This window comes from Mesoplodon mirus (assembly GCF_964341445.2).
Source record: "Mesoplodon mirus genome assembly, chromosome: X".
Lineage (NCBI taxonomy): Eukaryota > Metazoa > Chordata > Mammalia > Artiodactyla > Ziphiidae > Mesoplodon > Mesoplodon mirus.
This window is the reverse complement of record NC_138981.1, coordinates 97,168,295-97,188,767: the sequence shown is the minus strand read 5'-3', so window position 1 is coordinate 97,188,767 and position 20,473 is coordinate 97,168,295. Positions and strand designations below refer to the sequence as shown.

At 43.0% G+C, this 20,473-nt stretch overlaps 1 protein-coding gene across 2 annotated transcripts in view; it reads left to right on the top strand.

Moving 5' to 3' along the window:
• Nucleotides 1-535: 535 nt before the first annotated feature.
• The window catches only part of LHFPL1 (LHFPL tetraspan subfamily member 1), a gene marked incomplete at its 3' end in the record, with an annotated part of 51,796 nt that continues 31,858 nt past the window's right edge, over nucleotides 536-20,473 (top strand). Inside the window, exons 1-3 of one of the 2 annotated variants that reach the window (XM_082610400.1) lie at nucleotides 536-669; nucleotides 8,175-8,570; nucleotides 19,825-19,923. In XM_082610400.1, the coding sequence (XP_082466526.1) occupies nucleotides 8,189-8,570; nucleotides 19,825-19,923 (481 nt within the window). In that variant the 5' untranslated portion in view covers nucleotides 536-669; nucleotides 8,175-8,188. Of the gene's footprint in view, nucleotides 670-8,093; nucleotides 8,571-19,824; nucleotides 19,924-20,473 lie in introns of those variants that run through there. The other variant, XM_082610399.1, reaches the window with a different exon arrangement.

The following is a 20,473-nucleotide window of genomic DNA, read 5'->3' as shown; positions in this document are numbered from 1 at the left end:
AGACACTGACTTTTGGCAGTACTGTTATTTTTTTAAAAGGTATTGTTAAGCTCTTTCAATGTGTGATTTTAAGTTTCTGAAATGTAATCTTGTCATATCTTTGAGCCATAGGTTGCTCTGTGGGAGCGCCTTCCCTATCACATAGTGGAAATCAGTTTGGGAAAAAGAGGTTATTCTGTCTTACTCCCTTCAGGCATGTGTCTTCTGAGTTGTTTCCAGCCACATTAGGTGCTACCTAATATACATGGTGAGATTATTTAGGGCTTTGGAAGTTAGGGAGAACCTCTATTCCTCAGCAGGCATTTGGGTAACAGGTGAGGAAGTGAGATAGATATGCAGTTCAAGTGTGGGCACACACACACACACACTCACACACTCACACACAGCTAACTTGGCAGCTGTGAGGATGGAGGTGGGGGACTCAGTGCCCGCTAAGCTACTTCAAGTACCTGCATGTCTGAGGCTGACTTTGAAGCCTCCAGCGTGTTTGGAGTTAATTCCCATTAGGTTGGACTCCGCCCCTCTCTCCCAAAGGTAAAGCAAGATTTTCAGGCATCACTGCAAAGAGCAGCTGGGATTCCCATCCCCTTCTGACAAGCTGTAAGAAGTTGTTTCTCAGATCTGAGTCCGAAGAGAGGAAACAAGTCAATCAGCCTTCGTGGTCAGAAGGTAAATTTGCAACTTGGGCCAAATGCAATTGAAACAGCTGGATAAGAAACTGTTTGCTCTCCCTTTGCTCAACCCCCCCTTCTCCCCTTCCTTTCTCAGGCTTCCTGTCCTTTCATCTCACAGCTCAGAGAATCTGTTTTCTTCCCAAAGGCAGCCTGGTGCATTTTTACTTCCTCAAGTCTGTTGTTTGCACAGAGGCTAAGAGGAATCAGGGCTGAATTCCTATTTCATATTGACATGGTGTGAAGACCTAAGGGTTAAATGCTAGTTGGTTTCCCCAGGAGAGATGGTAATTTGAGGAGAGGAAGTCCATGTCTCTGGGAGTGGAGGGAAGGATTTTGTTCTGACCTGTCTATTGAAATAAAAGTGGATTGGGTTTGCTGATATGCTGGGTTGATCTCTTAGACTTGCCTAAATTGGGGTTATGGTACTGAAATGGGGTGCTGGGGTTAAACTGAAATGCAGATGTTAAAGTGAGTTGGGCTGGAAATAAAAGATTGCATTAGCTCAGTAAATATTTGAGTTCCTACTGTGTGCCAAAGTATGATGATTTCCAGAAAAACCTGAAATAGTTTAACTATAAATCCATTCTTGAAAGGAACACTGGGCCAAATGATTCTGTTTTGTGGTGGGAAACAGAAAACAGAAAGAAGTCGAGGGGTGAGGAGAAATCACTGAAATACTGGTTAGCAGAGAAAGGGGAGAGGAATGATATTCTACTTCTTGGGTGACTTTGAGTCTTCTCTTTTACTTATGGGAGAATGGAGTCTTCTCTGATAGGTGGGGGAATGAACACCTATCCTGGTGTTAGGTATACATAGCACAGATGTTACTTCACTTGAACTTTATGTTCCATCATCTCCATTTTATAGATGAAACTAAAACTCAGAGGTTTTAATTGATCCTTTCAAGTTCATATAACCTGTAAGGGGCAGACCTTAAGACCCTATCCCAGATCTGGATTCTAAAATCTGGACTCTTGTCCATTAAAAGAGTATTTCTCAATTATTAATTTCCATTAGAATCAATTGAGGATTTTTGAAAAATGAAAATCCCATAAAATTTAATTCAGTGAATCCTAAAAGGGTGTGACAGTCTGCATTTTGGAAAAGCATTGAAGGTGATTCTGATGCAGAGGCGTTAGGGACCCCATTTTGAAAAACACCCTCATATGCCAGGCTGCCTCTCATGTCTGCTGAAGTGAGAGGAGAAGCCTTCAGCCCACCTTCTGCCTACACTGGCCAGATTCACTGAATGGGGGAGGTTGACTATGGTGGCATTTTATTCACTATTGAGGCCATGGGTAGAGGGACTCCTGGGCAACAATAGCAGGCCTGGGGCTATGAACCTAAGGGTGTGAGGAAATGCTTTACCAGTTAGTCCATTGTTGATAGGACTTAACAGTGTCTTGCCAGAGCAGGCTGGTTGGAGTAGTGAGATAGGACTCCTAGCCAATCAATTGATCACTAAAGGTGGTGGCATCGTTCCAGCCAGAATAAGAACTGGGGTGAAGATCTCTAATTGATATGCCACTTTCCAAAGCAGAAGACAAGACAGAGAGCTCAGTGAGCAGTATTTTTTTTTTTTTTACAAAGAAGGGAGAAGCTCATATGAAATTTAGGGAAATCATTCCAATTCCCACCTTTCTAACCTCAGACCCGGGAGAAGGGGAATAGCCCAGGACTTGACATGGAGGTTCTTTTTATGGGCTCTCTCTGTCTCTGCCTGGCCAACTTGATTATTTAGAATTGGCCTTCTAGGTTGTTGATGACTTGGTTGGTCCTGTCTCTGCACTCACTCCCTGGCTTCCTGCCTCCTCGTGCCTTACCTGCTTGTGGACATCTTCACCTCAGGATGGAGCAATGCAAATAAATAAATAAACAAACCCAACACAGCTAGTTTTGCTAGTCTTTCTACCCCAGACTAAAAGAGGATGGAAGGAGGGAGAAGGCTTAGAAAGACAATCAGCAAGCAAGAAAGCTGAGGATTTGACAGACAAGACTTAGACTGAAAGCAAGGTCTTCTTAAGCATAGAGTAGAATGGTGGGTGCCGGGGCTGGAGGGAGGGGGAACAAGGAGTTGTTTACATTTCAATTACACTAGATGAATAACTTCTAGAGATCTTCTGTACAACTTTGTACCTATAGTTAACAATATGCGCTTCAAAATTCATTATGAGGATAGATCTCATGTTAAGTGTTCTTAGCACACACACAAACCCACAAAACAATACAAGGAACTTTTTGAAGTTTATGAATATATTTAGTACCTTGACTGTGGTGATGGTGTTACAGATGTAGGCATATGTCCAAGCTCAGAGAGATGTATACATTGAATATGTACACGTTTTCATATATCAATTATACCTCAATAAAGCGTATAAAAAGTGAGGTCTTCTTCAAGTCACTGGTATGCAAATGGGAAACAAAGTTCTGGGAGTAGATAAATCATGAGATGATTTCAGACACAGGAGAACCTGGAGACACCCCCATTGTGGAGATGTACAGAGGAGGAGAAACTTCTGGGGAACTCAGGTGGCAGAAAATAAAGAGAGAAATGTTTGGGAAGTGGTCGTAGATTCTTTTTGAGGCTGCGTCTGAAGCAGAAAGATCTAGAATGGTCAGGTTGCTTATATATCCAATTTGATACAATGGCAAGACATTTCTCTGGAGTAGGACTCTATTTACCCACTGGAACCATGTGCCTGTGCATATTGCTTATTTCCTAAAGTCTCAACACTGAGCATGATGTATCTGTAAAAGGGTTGGCAGGTAGGCTATGTGCACAGTCTAGGGGCGTGAGGAGAAAGTCCGTTCATATTCCTTTGCCAACAAAGCTGCTCTTCACAAAGCAGTCCAAAACCGGTAGTGTTGTAGTCACGTTTTCCTCAGCAGATGCAAGTCAGAGACCCCCTTTCTGACCACTTCATATTCTGGTCATTAACTGGTTGGCTTCTTTGCCTGGACCCTGTTAGCCAAGATAGCACTGTCCTTAACCCAGAAGTTGTATGACAAGCTTGAGTGGGAACAAAAGGATTTGAGTCTTTTTCTGTGGGGGCTGGGGAGGAGGTATGGTATTGGAAGAATTTGGTTTGCTTTTCTCCACCAAGAAAAATATAAGAGCAATGTTTCCAGTTTCACTGATACTAACTAAGTAAGTGCCCACATATGAGTAGGTACACATGGGAGTGAAAAGGTGAGAACAAATGATTACAGTCTTGGCAATGAGACACCACAGGGTGAGGTGGAGTGCTCATTTGGGGAGAAAAAGTCTAAAGGTAAGCTACCAGCAATCTGAATTAATCTGTGTTGATGAAGGGCTCTCGTCTGGAGGACAGTGGCCAAGCTGTTCTCCATTCCCTCTGAGGCCCGGACCAAAGGAATTGGCCTTAAGTTGCACCAGAAAACGGTTTAAAATGAGACATAACAAATGATTTATTGACAGTGAGAGTTATCAAGCTACTGAGAAAAATTGTAGAGTTCTCTTCTCTAGTGTTCCTTGAAAGCAATATAGATAACTGTTTGGCATGTATGGCTTAGGTGGGTTTCCTGCATCTTACAGGTTGAAATGACCTCTATCCATGAGTCTGTGTTAGAATGACCACTGTATCTTTACCACTAGTCTTTAGTAAGAACAACAAATTTAGAACAGACCTCATACTTCTACCCTGGTCGTTATAACTTTCTAGCCACACTCACTGCATCTCATACAACTGACCCATTTAGGAGATAGAGCAACTAAGGGTGAGGGACCATGTAACCAAAGAAAGGGGGTCAATAGCAATCCTATCAATACCTGGTTACTGGACCACTTAGCAGGAGTACCAGGGTGAGTTCTTGGTTTCTGAAATCCAGTGTGGCTCTGTGGCTAGGCATTCCAGGACAGGGGAAAAAAGCGATTGCTACATGAAATACACAAGAGGGATAAAGATAGAGTGAAGTATAGCGTTGTGTGTGACTTTTATTAATGTGAATGTAAAGAGACTTGGATAGCCCCTGGGAATGAACTTGGATTGCTTTGGAGGGCTGTCATGAAGGGAGGTTACTCCATTGCAGGTGGTGCAGTAACTCAAAGCATTTGCTTGAATGCACTTCCCTGTCTGTACATGTGAACATGTAGCAATGTACATGCAGACTCCACGTGGCCCATTGCCTCCTTATCTGGCCATAGGAGAAGCTGGGCTGGGGCTTATTTTGTGAACAGAAAATATTGAGCAACTGGATTCCTGACCTCTCTTTCTTGACTACATGAAGTCAAGCTTATGATTCAGAAAGGTTTACCTTCAAAATATAAAGATTTCATCTCTCCATTATTTAATTCCATGGTCACTTTTGACTTCATATCGTTTAGGTCCTGGAGAGAGAACATGAGAAAATTATCTGTGGCAGTGATTCTCAACTTGCTGTCCGTGGATAGTGCTGACTCACCACACTTCTAGTCCTAAAGAGAATGACTAACCCATCCAAGTTTGGGACTTTCCTAGTTTCATCCTTGACAATCCCACATCCTTCAGTCCCAAGTGAACTAGCATGGTTGGACATCCTCATTCTAAATGAAGTAAGGACAATGAGTTTTTCCTGAAGTTGAAAGTATTTAAATTCTGAAGGCCAATGATTTTTTCTAAAGCTAAACCTATTTTATTTAAAAGGAATTTTGTAATTCTGCCTTCCTACCTCTTGGCTTCGAAATGCCATTTTTTAAAAATGAAATTATGGTAACAGTGGTTGGCAGTCTTGTAGTTTTTTAAACATCCTGCTTTGCCACGGATGGTGATAACCTTATGTCAGAAGCCCTCCTCCTATTTTAGTATAGTTGTAGGTACCACTCACTGATATGGTCCCTTTCTCTGCCTTAAGCTCTCTGCCCTTCTACTGGCTGTCATACCGGTACTTCTGATCTCAAGGTGATGACATTTGTGGGGGACATATGGGGTTAGTTTTGACTACAAACTTGAAACAGTGAATACCCGGGTCCTAACGGTTCCATGCTGCTTAGAGAAAGTGGCCTTCCCCCTACCTTCCCTGTCCTTCCCCTCTAATTCTTTTGCCATCCTTAAACAGTTTTGGCATCATGGGTGGGAAACCATGGAGGCTTTTCATTGAAACAGTTTTGGGGTGATGAGGAAGAATATGGGGGAAAATTGCAGGTGAAGGAGAAGTGGGAAATTATGGCTCTGCCATTGTATCACTGTGTAACCTTGGGCAAGTCACTTAGCTTTCTGACCCTCAATTTGCTCATTTGTAAACTGGGGGTACTATTCATACCTTTCTTACCAACCTAAGAAGATTGTTGGGCAGAGCACATGAAATAATGGACTTGGAAGGGAATACGATGCTACAGCCAGCAGCTGTTTATCAGCTTGTTTCCTCTCATCCTCTGGCCTGGGCTTCTTCACCAAGAAGTAAGTTCATAAAAGAGGGCTGCTTGCATTTTCCATAATCTTACATGCTCTAATATAGCAAGCAGAGGCATTACCTCATTGCGTCCAAGCGTACCTGCTTTCTAACAGCAATTACTCAAAACTAGTTCCACTTCTCCTCCTGTTGGCTTTCAATCCCTCATCACATCTTTCTCTCATTCCCTCCACTCCCAGGCACAAAGCCTTATTCCCTGGGGCCCAGCTCAGGGCACTCTCTTCCCGAAGCCCTAACATTCCAAAGTAAGCACCTGCAATTTATGATCTCTGCTCCCTTCCTGCGCAAAACACATAGCACACAATACGTATGTATCAGGAGGGGAATTGTGGTGGAGTGAAAAAAGAGCATTATACTAAGAATCAAATAACTGGGCTCTAGTCCGGCCAGTGTACTTCACTAGTTCTTTACCCTTGGGTAAATCATTTCCTCTCCATATTTCCATCTGTAAAGTGATAGGGCAGGGGGGTGATTAGCACTGTGTAGTACAAAAGTACTGACCTAGGAATCTGCAGATTGGGTTTCTTATTCCAGTGTGGCTGCTTGCTAACTTACTCTGTGACTTGGGGAAAATTATTTCCCCCTTTACAAGGCTGTACTCCCCCATATGTAAAACAAGAAGGTTGAATTAGGTGATTCATTAAGATCCCTGCCAGCCTGGAAATTGGATGTTTCTATAAAATGGGTTTCATTAAACAAATATGGATTGCAGTGCCAGCTCTGTGCCAGGTACTGTTTGATGATGGTTATGACAGAGCTCATGGCTGGGCAAGGTCCTTGAGACCCTGAGTACAACTGCTGCTTGCTCCTGACAATGTCCCAAACTGGCAATATAGCCAGTTCCCGTAATTCCCGTGCATTCAGTCCCCCACCGATGAACCCCTCTCCCACCACCTGTAACTTTAAGCAGTGGTGATGAATCATGGAGAAGTTTCTGAAACAAACTCCACCGTCTGCTTGCTGGAGATGTTCACAGTGCTGTCAGCAAGCTTCAGTGTGGTCTCTGGCTGCCCTCATTGAGAAACAGGCCAGAAAGCAATGGCAGATTAATGGAGTTGGGAGGGAAGTGGTTGATTTTTGACAGAGGGGTCTGTGAAAACCATCTGTGAGCTGGGCTGAGGAGATTAGATCTAAAAAGACTCTCACTGTCTTGAATCTGAGATGACTTGTTCCAAAAGGCACCTTGAAAGGCTCTTACAGCTATAGATCTATGTTCCTGCTGCCAGGCAGGGGGTACCTGATCCAATTCAGAGAGATGAGATGCTTTCTTAACTTTATTCAGCAAAGGACCAGACAGGTTTTCTTGGTAGACAGCCTAGTGTTAGACAACTGTCACTGGTTGGGAAGGTGCCTCCCATTTTGATTTTGGGAAAAAGTGACTGAACAGTGCTCACTCAGTGATAAGCAAAGGGTATGAGACTAGGCACCCCTTATTTTATTTACCCATTTTAACCTAGCTGATGTAGTACTGTGAAAGCCCACATTAATGCTCTCCTGGACATCCTACCAAGGTCAAATGGGCACATCCTCTAACTCCATGGTGAGCTCTCCTTCCCTCTTCTCCCTTGGAGCAGAGGCAGGCCCTGTGAGTTATCTTCCTTCTTTCTTAACTCTCTGAAAACAACTTGGTTCCTGGCCCTCCTGAGACACTGCCTCCTTCCAGGCCTTCAGGTCAACAAGGCCATCCCACCAGAAGTTGGGGTCTCTCCAGAGAGCCTTGGTTTGATTCAGACTTCCGTCCTGTCACTTGTTCCAAGCTGTATGTCAAGAGCTAAAAGCTGTCTGCTCAGGCTGCCTTGGAGTGGGCAAAACAGTCACTAATTCAGTTCTACACTTCTTCCATGGCAGCCTAGAGACCATAGAACTCTGAATCAGGCGGAAGGAAGGGAAGATGGGAAAAGTGCTGCAGAGCAGAATCCCATAGGGACCCAAATGGTCCTTGAGACAAGAATCTTATCCAGAAGTAAGGGCCAAGAAGCACATGACTGAGCCCCAGGACTGGCCAGGCAGATGAAAACTAGGCCAATGAAGCCTACATGATAACTTTCTACATTTGGTGCTGTGACCCAACTCATCTCCCCATCCCCGCAGAGAAACCTGGGACCATGCGGAGCAGCCTGACCCTGGCGGGGACCCTCTGGGCCTTCCTGTCCCTTGTTACCGCTGTGGCCAGTTCTACCAGTTACTTCCTGCCTTACTGGCTCTTTGGATCCCAGCTGGGGAAGCCAGTGTCATTCAGCACATTCCGGAGGTGCAACTACCCTGTGAGGGGAGAGGGGCAGAGTCTGATCATGGTGGAAGAGTGTGGGCGCTATGCCAGCTTCAGTGCCATCCCAAGCCTGGCCTGGCAGATGTGCACAGTGGTGACAGGTGCTGGCTGTGCTCTGCTGCTCCTGGTGGCAATGGCTGCTGTCCTAGGCTGCTGCATGGAGGAACTCATCTCCAGAATGATGGGACGTTGCATGGGAGCCGCACAGTTCGTGGGAGGTAAGACGGTGTTGCTGGGATTGGGTAGGTTGGGGAGCTTTGCAGGGGTGTGGGTAGTGGGGATGTTGTCTCATGGGGAAATCCACTCAGCTTCTCCCCTTTGTCCATCTCTAGGGCTATGAATGGGGACTCGTTTGAAACACCTAGCCTGGGACTCCCCAAAGTGCAATCTACATCAGGGTTTTATTCTCAGCAAGATTGGCTAGTAGACAGAGTTGATATCTGGTTTTTTTAGCCCTGATTTTCATCACCTTCTTCTCCCTGCAGAGTACCCATTGAAGAATATTATCCAGGTCTGCTTTCCAGGGGCAGCAACTTATACTCTAGTATTACTGCTCCAAAATAAACTTGACCTCTAAGATCCCTGCTCTCTGAGAGTTATCTCAGAGGACAGTGATCTGATAAACACATACACACAGGTGTTAATTACTAATAAGAATTTAATGTACAGTCCTCACCAAAAAATACATCTCTAATAATGAAATGCTAGGTACCAGGCAGACTTCAGGTGACTGCTTATTTGACAACATCTAAGGCTAGCCCTGTCTAGTAGCCATTAGCAGACTATCCAGGTTTCCTATGGCCCTGATGCACCCTACTTAGCTTTTCCCTCATTCAGCCTCCCTCTAAATTTAGTGCAGGAGACCTGGATGCTGGCAGTGTGTGGATGGGCTAGGAAAGAGCAAAATGCAAAAATGGCAGACTGTGGGAAAGCAATGGGAGCAGTTTAATCTGAACGGAGAAGAAAAAGCAAGTTTAAGACAGACAGGCAAATGTGTGCGTGAATACGCATCTATTTTACACCTAGTTGGGGCAGTGGAAAAATGTGCTGGTAGAACCTATTGCTGAAGTTTGTTGCTGCTGTTCCTAAAGTTTTAGAATCATTATTCATTATCACTGTCATCTCCATTAGCAGCGCAATGTGGGTGCCTGGAGCCAGGAAACTTGGATCCCACTTCTGGCTTTCACTAAGTTGCCCTGTGGCTGTAAGCAAATGACAGTGACCTCTCTCTTGTTCACTTCCTTTCTTTCCTTAAATTTGTTCATTGGCAAGATAACCCAGATCCTAATTTTCTTTCTTCTCTCCAATGACTGCATTCATGCGGCCTTGGGGTGAGATGTTAGTGATGAGCTAAGACAGTGCCTCTCAACAGGGGCTGATTCCTTACATACATCATCCCCCACCAGGGGACATTTGGTAATGTCTTTGAGATGTTTTTGGTTATCACAAATTGGGGAGGGTGCTACTGACAATCAGTGGATAAAGGTGAGGGATGCTGTTAAATATCCCACAATGCACAAGAACAAGACAGCTGCCCACTCCCCAACACAAAGAAGTATCTGGTCCCAAATGTCAGTAGTGCCAAGGTTGAGAAACACTGAGCTAAGGTATCATAATTTCCTGGTCTTCTTAGGAAAAGCACCAGATTCTCTTTGTTGTGCCAGTTAAGGTGATGTTTTCTGTTTCCCTCTTTCCTTAGACTCATTGTGCAAAGTATTTTTTTTGTTGTTTCTTTGTTTTTTACATCTTTATTGGAGTAAAATTGCTTTACAATGGTGTGTTAGTTTCTGCTTTATAACAAAGTGAATCAGTTATACATATACATATGTTCCCATATCTCTTCCCTCTTGCATCTTCCTCCCTCCCACCCTCCCTATCCCACCCCTCTAGGTGGTCACAAAGCACGGAGCTACTAATAAAATTGTATTTATTTAAAAAAAAATAAAAGCACTGAGCTGATCTCCCTGTGCTATGTGGCTGCTTCCCACTAGCTAGCTATTTTACGTTTGGTAGTGTATATATGTCCATGTCTCTCTCTCACTTTGTCACAGCTTACCCTTCCACCTCCCCATATCCACAAGTCCATTCTCTAGTAGGTCTTTGTCTTTATTCCTGTCTTACCCTTAGGTTCTTCATGACATTTTTTTTCTTAAATTCCATATATATGTGTTAGCATACGGTATTTGTCTTTCTCTTTCTGACTTACTTCACTCTGTATCACAGATGCTAGGTCTATCCACCTCATTACAAATAGCTTTATTTCATTTCTTTTTATGGCTGAGTAATATTCCATTGTATATATGTGCCACATCTTCTTTATCCATTCATCCGATGATGGACACTTAGGTTGTTTCCATCTCTGGGCTATTGTAAATAGAGCTGCAATGAACATTTTGGTACATGACTCTTTTTGAATTATGGTTTTCTCAGGGTATATGCCCAGTAGTCGGATTGCTGGGTCATATGGTAGTTCTATTTGTAGTTTTCTAAGGAACCTCCATACTGTTCTCCATAGTGGCTGTACCAATTCACATTCCCACCAGCAGTTCAAGAGTGTTCCCTTTTCTCCACACCCTCTCCAGCATTTATTGTTTCTAGATTTTTTGATGATGGCCATTCTGACTGGTGTGAGATGATATCTCACTGTAGTTTTGATTTGCATTTCTCTAATGATTAAAGATGTTGAGCATTCTTTCATGTGTTTGTTGGCAATCTGTATACCTTCTTTGGAGAAATGTCTATTTGGGTCTTCTGCCCATTTTTGGATTGGGTTGTTTGGTTTTTTGTTATTGAGCTGCATGAGCTGCTTGTATATTTTGGAGATTAATCCTTTGTCAGTTGCTTCATTTGCAAATATATTCTCCCATTCTGAGGGTTGCCTTTTGGTCTTGTTTATGGTTTCCTTTGCTATGCAAAAGCTTTGAAGTTTCATTAGGTCCCATTTGTTTATTTTTGGTTTTATTTCCATTTCTCTAGGAGGTGGGTCAAAAAGGATCTTGCTGTGATTTATGTCATAGAGTGTTCTGCCTATGTTTTCCTCTAAGAGTTTGATAGTTTATGGCCTTACATTTAGGTCTTTAATCCATTTTGAGCTTATTTTTGTGTATGGTGTTAGGGAGTGTTCTAATCTCATACTTTTACATGTACCTGTCCAGTTTTCCCAGCACCACTTATTGAAGAGTCTGTCCTTACTCCACTGTACATTCCTGCCTCCTTTATCAAAGATAAGGTGACCATATGTGTGTGGGTTTATCTCTGGGCTTTCTATCCTGTTCCATTGCTCTACATTTCTGTTTTTGTGCCAGTACCATACTGTCTTGATTACTGTAGCTTTGTAGTATAGTCTGAATTCAGGGAGCCTGATTCCTCCAGCTCCGTTTTTTGTTCTCAAGATTGTTTTGGCTATTCAGGGTCTTTTGTGTTTCAATACAAATTGTGAAATTTTTTGTTCTAGTTCTGTGAAAAATGCCAGTGGTAGTTTGATAGGGATTACATTGAATCTGTAGATTGCTTTGGGTAGGAGAGTCATTTTCACAATGTTGATTGTTCCAATCCAAGAACATGATATATCTCTCCATCTATTTGTATCATCTTTAATTTCTTTCATCAGTGTCTTATAATTTTCTGCATACAGATCTTTTGTCTCCTTAGGTAGGTTTATTCCTAGATATTTTATTCTTTTTGTTGCAATGGTAAATGGGAGTGTTTTCTTGATTTCACTTTCAGATTTTTCATCATTAGTGTACAGGAATGCCAGAGATTTCTGTGCATTAATTTTGTATCCTGCTACTTTACCAAATTCATTGATTAGCTCTAGTAGTTTTCTGGTAGCATCCTTAGGATTCTCTATGTATATTATCATGTCATCTGCAAACAGTGACAGCCTTACTTCTTCTTTTTCGATTTGGATTCCTTTTATTTCCTTTTCTTCTCTGATTGTTGCAACTAAAACTTCCAAATCTATGTTGAATAAGAGTGGTGAGAGTGGGCAAACTTGTCTTGTTCCTGATCTTGGTGGAAATGGTTTGAGTTTTTCACCATTGAGGACGATGTTGGCTGTGGGTTTGTCATATATGGCCTTTATTATGTTGAGGAAAGTTCCCTCTATGCCTACTTTCTACAGGGTTTTTATCATAAATGGGTGTTGAATTTTGTCGAAAGCTTTCTCTGCATCTATTGAGATGATCATATGGTTTTTCTCCTATTTGAATTCACATTCTAACCTCCCTTATCTCTGAATTTTCCCACTCTTTAGCTACTAATGATTTTCTGGCTACATTGGAAAGTCGTTGGGTTAATTTCTCTCTTCTGCTTCAAAACCATGGTACAGAACCAGTTATTAAGGCTGGTTTAAGCCTATGACTTTATCCCCCTTTGGGGGCTCCACAGATATTACAAATGAACCTTAAGTAGGCTCACCTTTCACCTGTATTCTTTGGGCTTACTATGGCTAGCTCGGTAGTTCTATGGGCACATTCTTTCAGGCAGGAAGTGACACTTAGCTGGCAAGTGAAAGGGGTGCTCCTTACAACTCATATTTATAGCCCCAGAGCCCAGTTCAGTTCCTGGCACAGAGCAGGTATTCAGTAATGGTAGAAAGAATGAACGTATAGTTAAGGCAATGTTAGTGTATTTTGGGATAAGTTGGTCATGTGAAAGCTGGGTTCATTCACATCCTTTGCTTTTTTTCCAGGCTTCCATTCAAAGGTATTAGCACCCTGAGTTCTCTTCTCTTCTGACTTGAGAGTGACAACTTAGCTTCACTTGCTTTTCTAAGAATTTCCAGCAGAGGGTGAGGAGGGACTAACTGTTAGGAATTAGAACGTCAGTAGCAACAGCCTCCATCTGACTCCAAGCATTAACACCGGCTCCTACACCCACCTTGCCTCCTATCTTAGGCTTGAGTGAGACTTTCACAAAACGTTTATGGTTCTCCATATAACACATTTTGGTTGATCTCACCTTCTAGGTCCAGAAACTCAAAGGAAATTGTTGAAGGGAGATGTGGGTAGGTAATGGAGATTTAGACACTCGTGGACTGAGTGGGGAGAGTTTTAATTGAGCAGCAGATATAATACAGGGGCAATAGAAACATCAGTATCATGTTAATCTCATATGATTCTGCTATTTTATATTCCCCATCGACCATTGCTCATAGGAACATAGTCACAGTGTTTACACTTAGATGGGGGTCTTTAAAGTTCAAGAATAAAATTCCATTTGACAGTACTCATGGAAAGAATCAAGATCCAAGGTGTGCTACAAGGGTTATCCCTGGGGATATTGGACAGATTGCTAAATTTCTACAGCTTCCTCATCCATAATACCAGCCAACTAAGTGTCATTCTCATTTTCTTTTTAGAAACTGGTGCCTGTCAAAGTTGCATCAGATGTGAAGGAATGGTGAAGGCTGCTTGAATGTATCATATTTTCTAGGCACCCCTTGGCATACAATCATTATTCAAAGTTCTTCAGAGATCTTGGTGTCTCACTCCTCAGAGATGGGCTTTGCTTATGGCAGAAAGCCAAGCCTGAACAGCATTTTGAGCTCCATGGATAAAAGACATAAGAGAAAGAGCTGTGAGGGTTAAGTTTAAGCTTGTTGTTCAGCGGAGGGAAATTGATTTTGTTGCTCCAGGCCTGGCTGCTTCTCGGCAGCTAGTGCATTAACCAAAATACATCAGGGGGAGGAGCCATTTTTTTCAGGTCTGGTTTATCTCTGCCAGACCCCAAACCACTGAAGAGATGGAGGATCCATTAAGAACTACTCCCTCCCCCTGCCTGACTTTTGTTCCCCCGTTTGGCGGCTGCCCACAGAGATGAGCGGTGGGAAGTGGGAGAGACAGGAAGAAATAAAGAGCTGCTGGCCTGAGTCATACTTAGCAAGGTGACCTGATGGGACCCTTGGGTCCCATTTGCTCCACCTGCAGCTGATCCAGCTGGACAAGTGTAGGGTCCAGAGAGCCTTCCACTGGGACCTTCATGCCCTCCTCTAACCGGTGAAGGAAACATCTGGCCAGGAGATTATTTCAACCCTGGGGATGCTGAGGTTTCTAACCAGCTGGTCCCCAGTCCCTGAGAACAAGGTCATTATTTACATTCCCCTGTGTATACATATGCAAGATGCTTGTGAATTATCCTCTACCTTCAGTGAGAGCTAACCAAAGAAGAAATACGTGAGAAGTAAATATAAGGAACTCTTGGCAAGAAAAAGTGTAAGATCTTGGATCAGGTTCCTTGAGGGAGGCCAAGAATCTTTCTAGATCAGGGAATGTATCAGAATCACATGGAGTGCTTAAAAAATGTGGACCCAACTCTCCAGTCCTCTTTCCCATACTGATACACACAGCAACAGGTGGAAGGCTGCATGTTTTGGAAAATCTCTCCAGTGACTCTGATGTGTTCCCTTTCCCCAACCCAAGTGAGAACTACCACTCTGGATTTTTTTTTTTTTTTTTGGTTAAGCAGATAGAATTCAACACACCCAGACAGGCACTAATGTTTTTCTCTATGGAAAGTCCTAATGCTACATGCTTCAAGCTGAATGAAAGTTGCCACTGGAGACGGATCACTGAGAACTTGATTCAAGGAAAGAGTGCTGTTTTCTAAAAACCATTATCTTCTCTGGAAACCAAGCATTTCCTGGAAAGTCTTCCAAAGTTTCATCAGGCATAATTTAACTTATTCTTACCATGCTGAACAAGGATTATAAAAGTGGCTTTCTGTTTGGGAAATGGTATTTAAAGAAGTTAACCTACTAACAAAAACATGTAGCAAATTTGAAGCAGAGCAGAGACTGTGGTCCAGGGTTTCTGACTCTCAGCCCTGGGCTTTATGCACTGATGTCATTGATTTTTTCTTTTTCCGTTTGGAGAAGAAATTCTATCACAATGTTTTTCAGAGTGGTCCATGAAGCACTTGTATAAGAAATTTCCTGGGGTGCTTGTTAAATGCAGATACCTTAGTGCCTTTCTAAGCCTACCCAATCAGAACTGATGCCTGGCACTCTGCATTTTACACGGACTCTCATGCTGATTTATTTTTGAAAGTATAGTATGAAATATTTCAGATATGTGCACCATACAGCTTAAGAAATAGAATATTACCAATGTTGTTGAAATCTCCTTCATACCCTGATAGTATTCCCTTGTTCTCACAGCAAAGTTAACTACTGTCTTGGATTTGTTATTTATCATTTTCCAACATGATTCCAGTACACACTAACATTTGAAAACCTCTGCTCAGTTTTGTTCATAGTGTTGTTTTTTTCTGAAATTCTGTTTTCTTCCATCTCTGCCTGTAAATATCTCTCTGTCAAAGGCCAGGTCAAATGCAGCCTCTCTGTGAAGCCTCTCCTGATGTACTTTAGAAATCTCTGGCAGAGGTGAACTGTCTTATAACTCTGAGAGAGAATATTCAGTGAAATGAATAGGAGAGTTGAGTGGGAGTGTTGCCTGGGAAGGGAAAGCTGAGCTATAGCTGGACGGCAGACATAAATTTTCCACTATGTTTGAGTTGAAGTTGCTACAAGAGCAATAAATTGAACAAATTAATAACAAATTAACTCATACTAGACTTCTGCTCAGGGTAGTAAATTCAAACTACCAAATAGCCATACTTGGACAGATATTTGGTAGTGGGGTGTGAAGTGTAACAAGATGGCTGCCCACCCAACAGTTGCACTTGTGAATGGGAGGTTATGGTGGACAAAGGGGTTTGATAACACTCAGCTGAGGAGGCTTTCCCCGCCCGGAGACAAAACCTAGGCATCTACCTAATTGAGAATGTGCAGCTGGGAGGGGATTATACAGCTGTTGCGATATGGGGAAGTAGTAATTCTGGCAGCAGGGGAGGATTGAGGGCAGCTGGGATGTAGCAGCAGGGAGGGTTCTGAGGTCTGTCCGAGATTGTGCGCCCAAAGGTTTGTATTGGCGTTGAGGTTGCCACAAGGGCTGAAGACGAGCAAAGTGTCTAACTCTAGGCCTCTGTTTGGTCAGAGCAATGAATGAAAACTATAGCAACCGTGTTTTGGGAGGACACTTGGTATGTTTTGTGATAGGGGATTCTTGTGGAAGGAGCAGTTGAGGAAGGGATGGAAGATGGCAGCCCACTGGTCACCTGCACATGTTCAGTGGGGGAGTAAGGGTGGTAACACACTCTAAAGGGCTTTCCCTTTCTAGAGCCAGGCGCAGTTGGGACAGACTTCTCCAAGGGGCATGTGTGTCTGGAGGGGCAGTAAAACCTGTAGTTACGAATGGCATGTAGAAAAATAGGAGCCAGGGCTACAGCTCATACATGGCAGGGCTGGGATTTAAACTAATTTTCTCTGCCACCGGAGCTCCTGCTTTTAATATTTTTAGTGGTGTTTTTCTTAAGTGTTGGTACCAGAACCTGATGCGTCAGCATCACTAGGGTGCTTTTGAAAGGCATATTCCTGGGCTACAATTACTGAATCAAATATCTGTGGGTGAAGTTCAAGAATCTACATTTTAAATAAGCCCCCGGTCTTCCAGAAGGTGGCAGAGCCTGTCACTGGAAAATGACTTCTATGTTGCTATTTGAAACACATCTTCATATCCCAAATTCATTAGAACTGTTGGGGACAAATATAATTGAGTATAAATTATCCTATGACTTCATTTTAAAATAACACGTCTTCTAGGATATCTTTCTCCGTCTATGATCAAATGTAATGAATCTTCTGTCAGTTACCGGTCCAATGTCTCCATGAAGTATGTTTACAACCTACTGTGCTCACCTGTCTAAAAGGCAGGAGGGAGGATAGGGGATGGGAGGTGTGGTAGGGCAGGCTGGGCAGAGCATGGAGCCACATGCGCTGGGGCAAAACACATACCTGGGCAGAGATTCCTGGTCTCTGGCCTGGTGCCTGTGAAAAATTACAAGATAACAACTCCAAGCAGGCAGCTTTTAAATCAAGCCCTGTCTTCGTGGGGGGGCTGAAAAAGGTGAAAGGTTCCTCCTGCAGTGTCAGGAAAGGCACTTAGCCAGCACAAGCTCCTGCTTGAGAAGTCAGAGCTCATGCCAGTCCCAGGGATCTGAATGTGGAGGTTGGAATACAGAACTGCTGTTCTTTTATAAACTTGTGTTCTTTTCTTCCTAGTCTGTGTGGGAAAGCTCACTTTTTATTAACTCTTCTCTCAAAGGGTACACACTGAAAGCAGGAAAAGGCTGAGGTTTTGTTTCCAATTTTGTCCTTAACCCATTGTACATACTCTGGGCTTACATACTCTGGCTCATACATCCTCATATCCTATGATTTCAGTTTATCTGTGGTGAGAGAAAATAGGAGTGTTGTTCCATTGCCACTGGAAAAATTCCAGAGCCTAGAAAAGTCTTTTGAGGGACCAGTTTCATTTCCTTTAAGACTATCAGACAGATAAGAGTGTCTTCTAATTTTAAGCATTCCACTGAAGGGAATTTCGAACCTTAATTGGTCATTCTTTTCGTTTCTAAACCCTCTCTCACCGTCAGAAAGTTCTCTCTGTTTTCCTATTTAAACTTTTCTTGATTTTTCTTTAGGACCTTGTCTTTTCCTCTGGCCTCACTGACTATTGAGAACAGCTGGTTGTCATGTTGCTGACAAGCTTAGCGAGTACTTTGAGCTCTTCCAAAAGGCTGCAACTGAAGGCAAAGTGGGCTTATTAGCTTCTCAGAGTGTATATGGAGTCTTCCTCGGTGAGGAAAGAGAAACGAAGGTGAGGCTGGCAGTCCCTGGAGCAGCTTGTTTTTCACTGTCTGGAACCTTTCTGGAACCTCTAAATATGCCACCCAGTCATCATTAATCAAATACCTGCTTTGTGGAGGCTCTGTGTTATGTGTTAGGTTCTGCATCCACACTCAGGGTAGGTGACCTTCCTATGAACTTTGGTGTAGTACTCAAGTATAGCGTTCTTGTAGTTAGGCTCTCTTGGCTGTAAGCAGCAGAGACTTGCTTGAGTTCTCCAATGAAAAGGGGACTTATTATAACATAAGAAAAATGGAACTGGAAAGCCATTGGGAAGGACTAGATTCTCTAGCTCTTTCAGGAGCAGTATGGAGGTTTCCCTCATGATATATCTGCTTCCTGCCACTGTATTCTCTTCTTTTACCAATCAGTTTCCTCAGCTTACCCAGAATTGATGTCTATTCATAACTTTGGACTGAACTTGGCTTTAGCTTGACACACACTTGATTTTACTTCCTGGTGTTTTTTCCTAACTTTTGCTCCATCTGCTAACTAGCTCAGCTTCTCTATGTTTCTTTTCTTTTTAAAAAATATTTATTATTTATTTGGTTGCACTGGGTCTTAGTTGCAGCAGGCTGACTCCTTAGTTGCAGCAGGCAGGCTCCTTAGTTGTGGCATGCTGATTCTTAGTTGCGGCATGCATGTGGGATATAGTTCCCTGATCAGGGATCGAACCTGAGCCCCCTGCATTGGGAGTATGGAGTCTTAACCACTGCGCCACCAGGGAAGTCCAGTATCTGTGTTTCTTGATTAAAATTTCCAGAAACAAAAATCTGGCCCGGCTCTTCTCTTCAGAGCACGATATGGTGTCATCCATTACTGGCCAGCCAATGAATTTGATTGCTTTTGTGGCGGATGCCAATGCTTAGTTCAATCTATGGTTGCAAAGGCAAGGGAGAGGTGGCCATAGGTTATGAAATGTAAACCTAGGCAGTAAACAAGAGCTGTGGATGAGGCAGTTGTCCTTAAAAGACAGTGTCAGCAAGCAGACCCCGATTTGTATCTCTGGTCAGAAGAGTAAGGTTATCACTAAGATCACACAGATTTTCCCTGTAGTAACCAAATGACCTAAACAAAATGGAGGTGAAGGCAAGGGGCACAGTGGAAGGTTTTGGAAGCCAAAGAAAGCAGGAATGCTTAGCATGACGCTGGAATGGTTTCTCAGAAGAAGGAAGTGTTTCTGGAAGAGGGAGTCTGGTGCCCTGCTCACTGGGAGAAGCCTAGATAACGTGGATGCTTTCTGTAGATCCCAGTCTGGCAGCTGAATTCAAGCTACAGAAATCATGACCTACCTTCGACTAGTAAGGACTGACTTGACTCTTAGAAAACGATGAATTGTAGGAAAGAGTAGCAGCTCCTACCTTTTTATTCTTTGTAAATCAGACCAAGATAGAAGAGGAGTCTGGTTGGAGAGGCCAATTCAGCTTTGTAAGTCATTGGCAAAAACATTTTGGCTGTGAAAAGCATACTGGCCTGTCTCAATCCCCAATACTGTCCTTTCTTTGTGAGTTGTCCCCTCTACTGTCTACTGCAACTCACCACCTATGGCATAGCAAAGAAATCTTGTTGAGTTGGTAGTGTCATAGACATTTAGGGTAAAAGGGGAATGGTAAGCTCTGAGTGGAGGAGGGAGAATTAGAGCTGAGCTAATCCAGAGGGAATGTTGGGCTGATAGAAGACCAGTTATATTTTTTCTACCTGTGTATATGCTTTTTTTTTTTTTCCAGGATTGCTGATAAGCTCAGGCTGTGCATTATACCCCTTAGGATGGAATAGCCCGGAGATAATGCAAACATGTGGGAATGTCTCCAATCAATTTCAGTTAGGTAAGGTGGCCTGTGCAGGATGGCGGTGATGGCTCAGTGGGAATCTGTTTTTCAAAGCGCTCTTGGAGGGGCCTGTGCTTGCTCGTGGTGCTTGCCTGAGTCTCTCACTATGTGAGCTTGTGGGAAGTGGTGGCTTGGTCAGACTTATGTGGCCTTGCTAATTTACAAGGGTTGAACATAAATTCTACTTCTTTAACCATGTCTCTCCACACCCTTTATGGAATTTTACCCAGAGTCCTGCGACCGATTTGGGACAACCCTATCTATAGAGGGATTCCAAATGCTTGGAGACTGCTAATCCGTCATCCTCTGAATAAATCCTAGTCCCTGTTGTATATCCTTCTAGGCACTATTTTCCAAATACAAATCAATAGTATCTCTTCTTGCTCCCCACTGAGGTTATAACAAGAGGTAATTTGTTTTACATCATGCATTAGGAACCTGGGTTAAACACTGGGAACTGTTACTGGCATTTTTACATTGTTACTGGCATGCTAATGACAAGAGGTGTTAAATATTAAAATGGGTGACAGAAGTAGCTCTGGGCTCT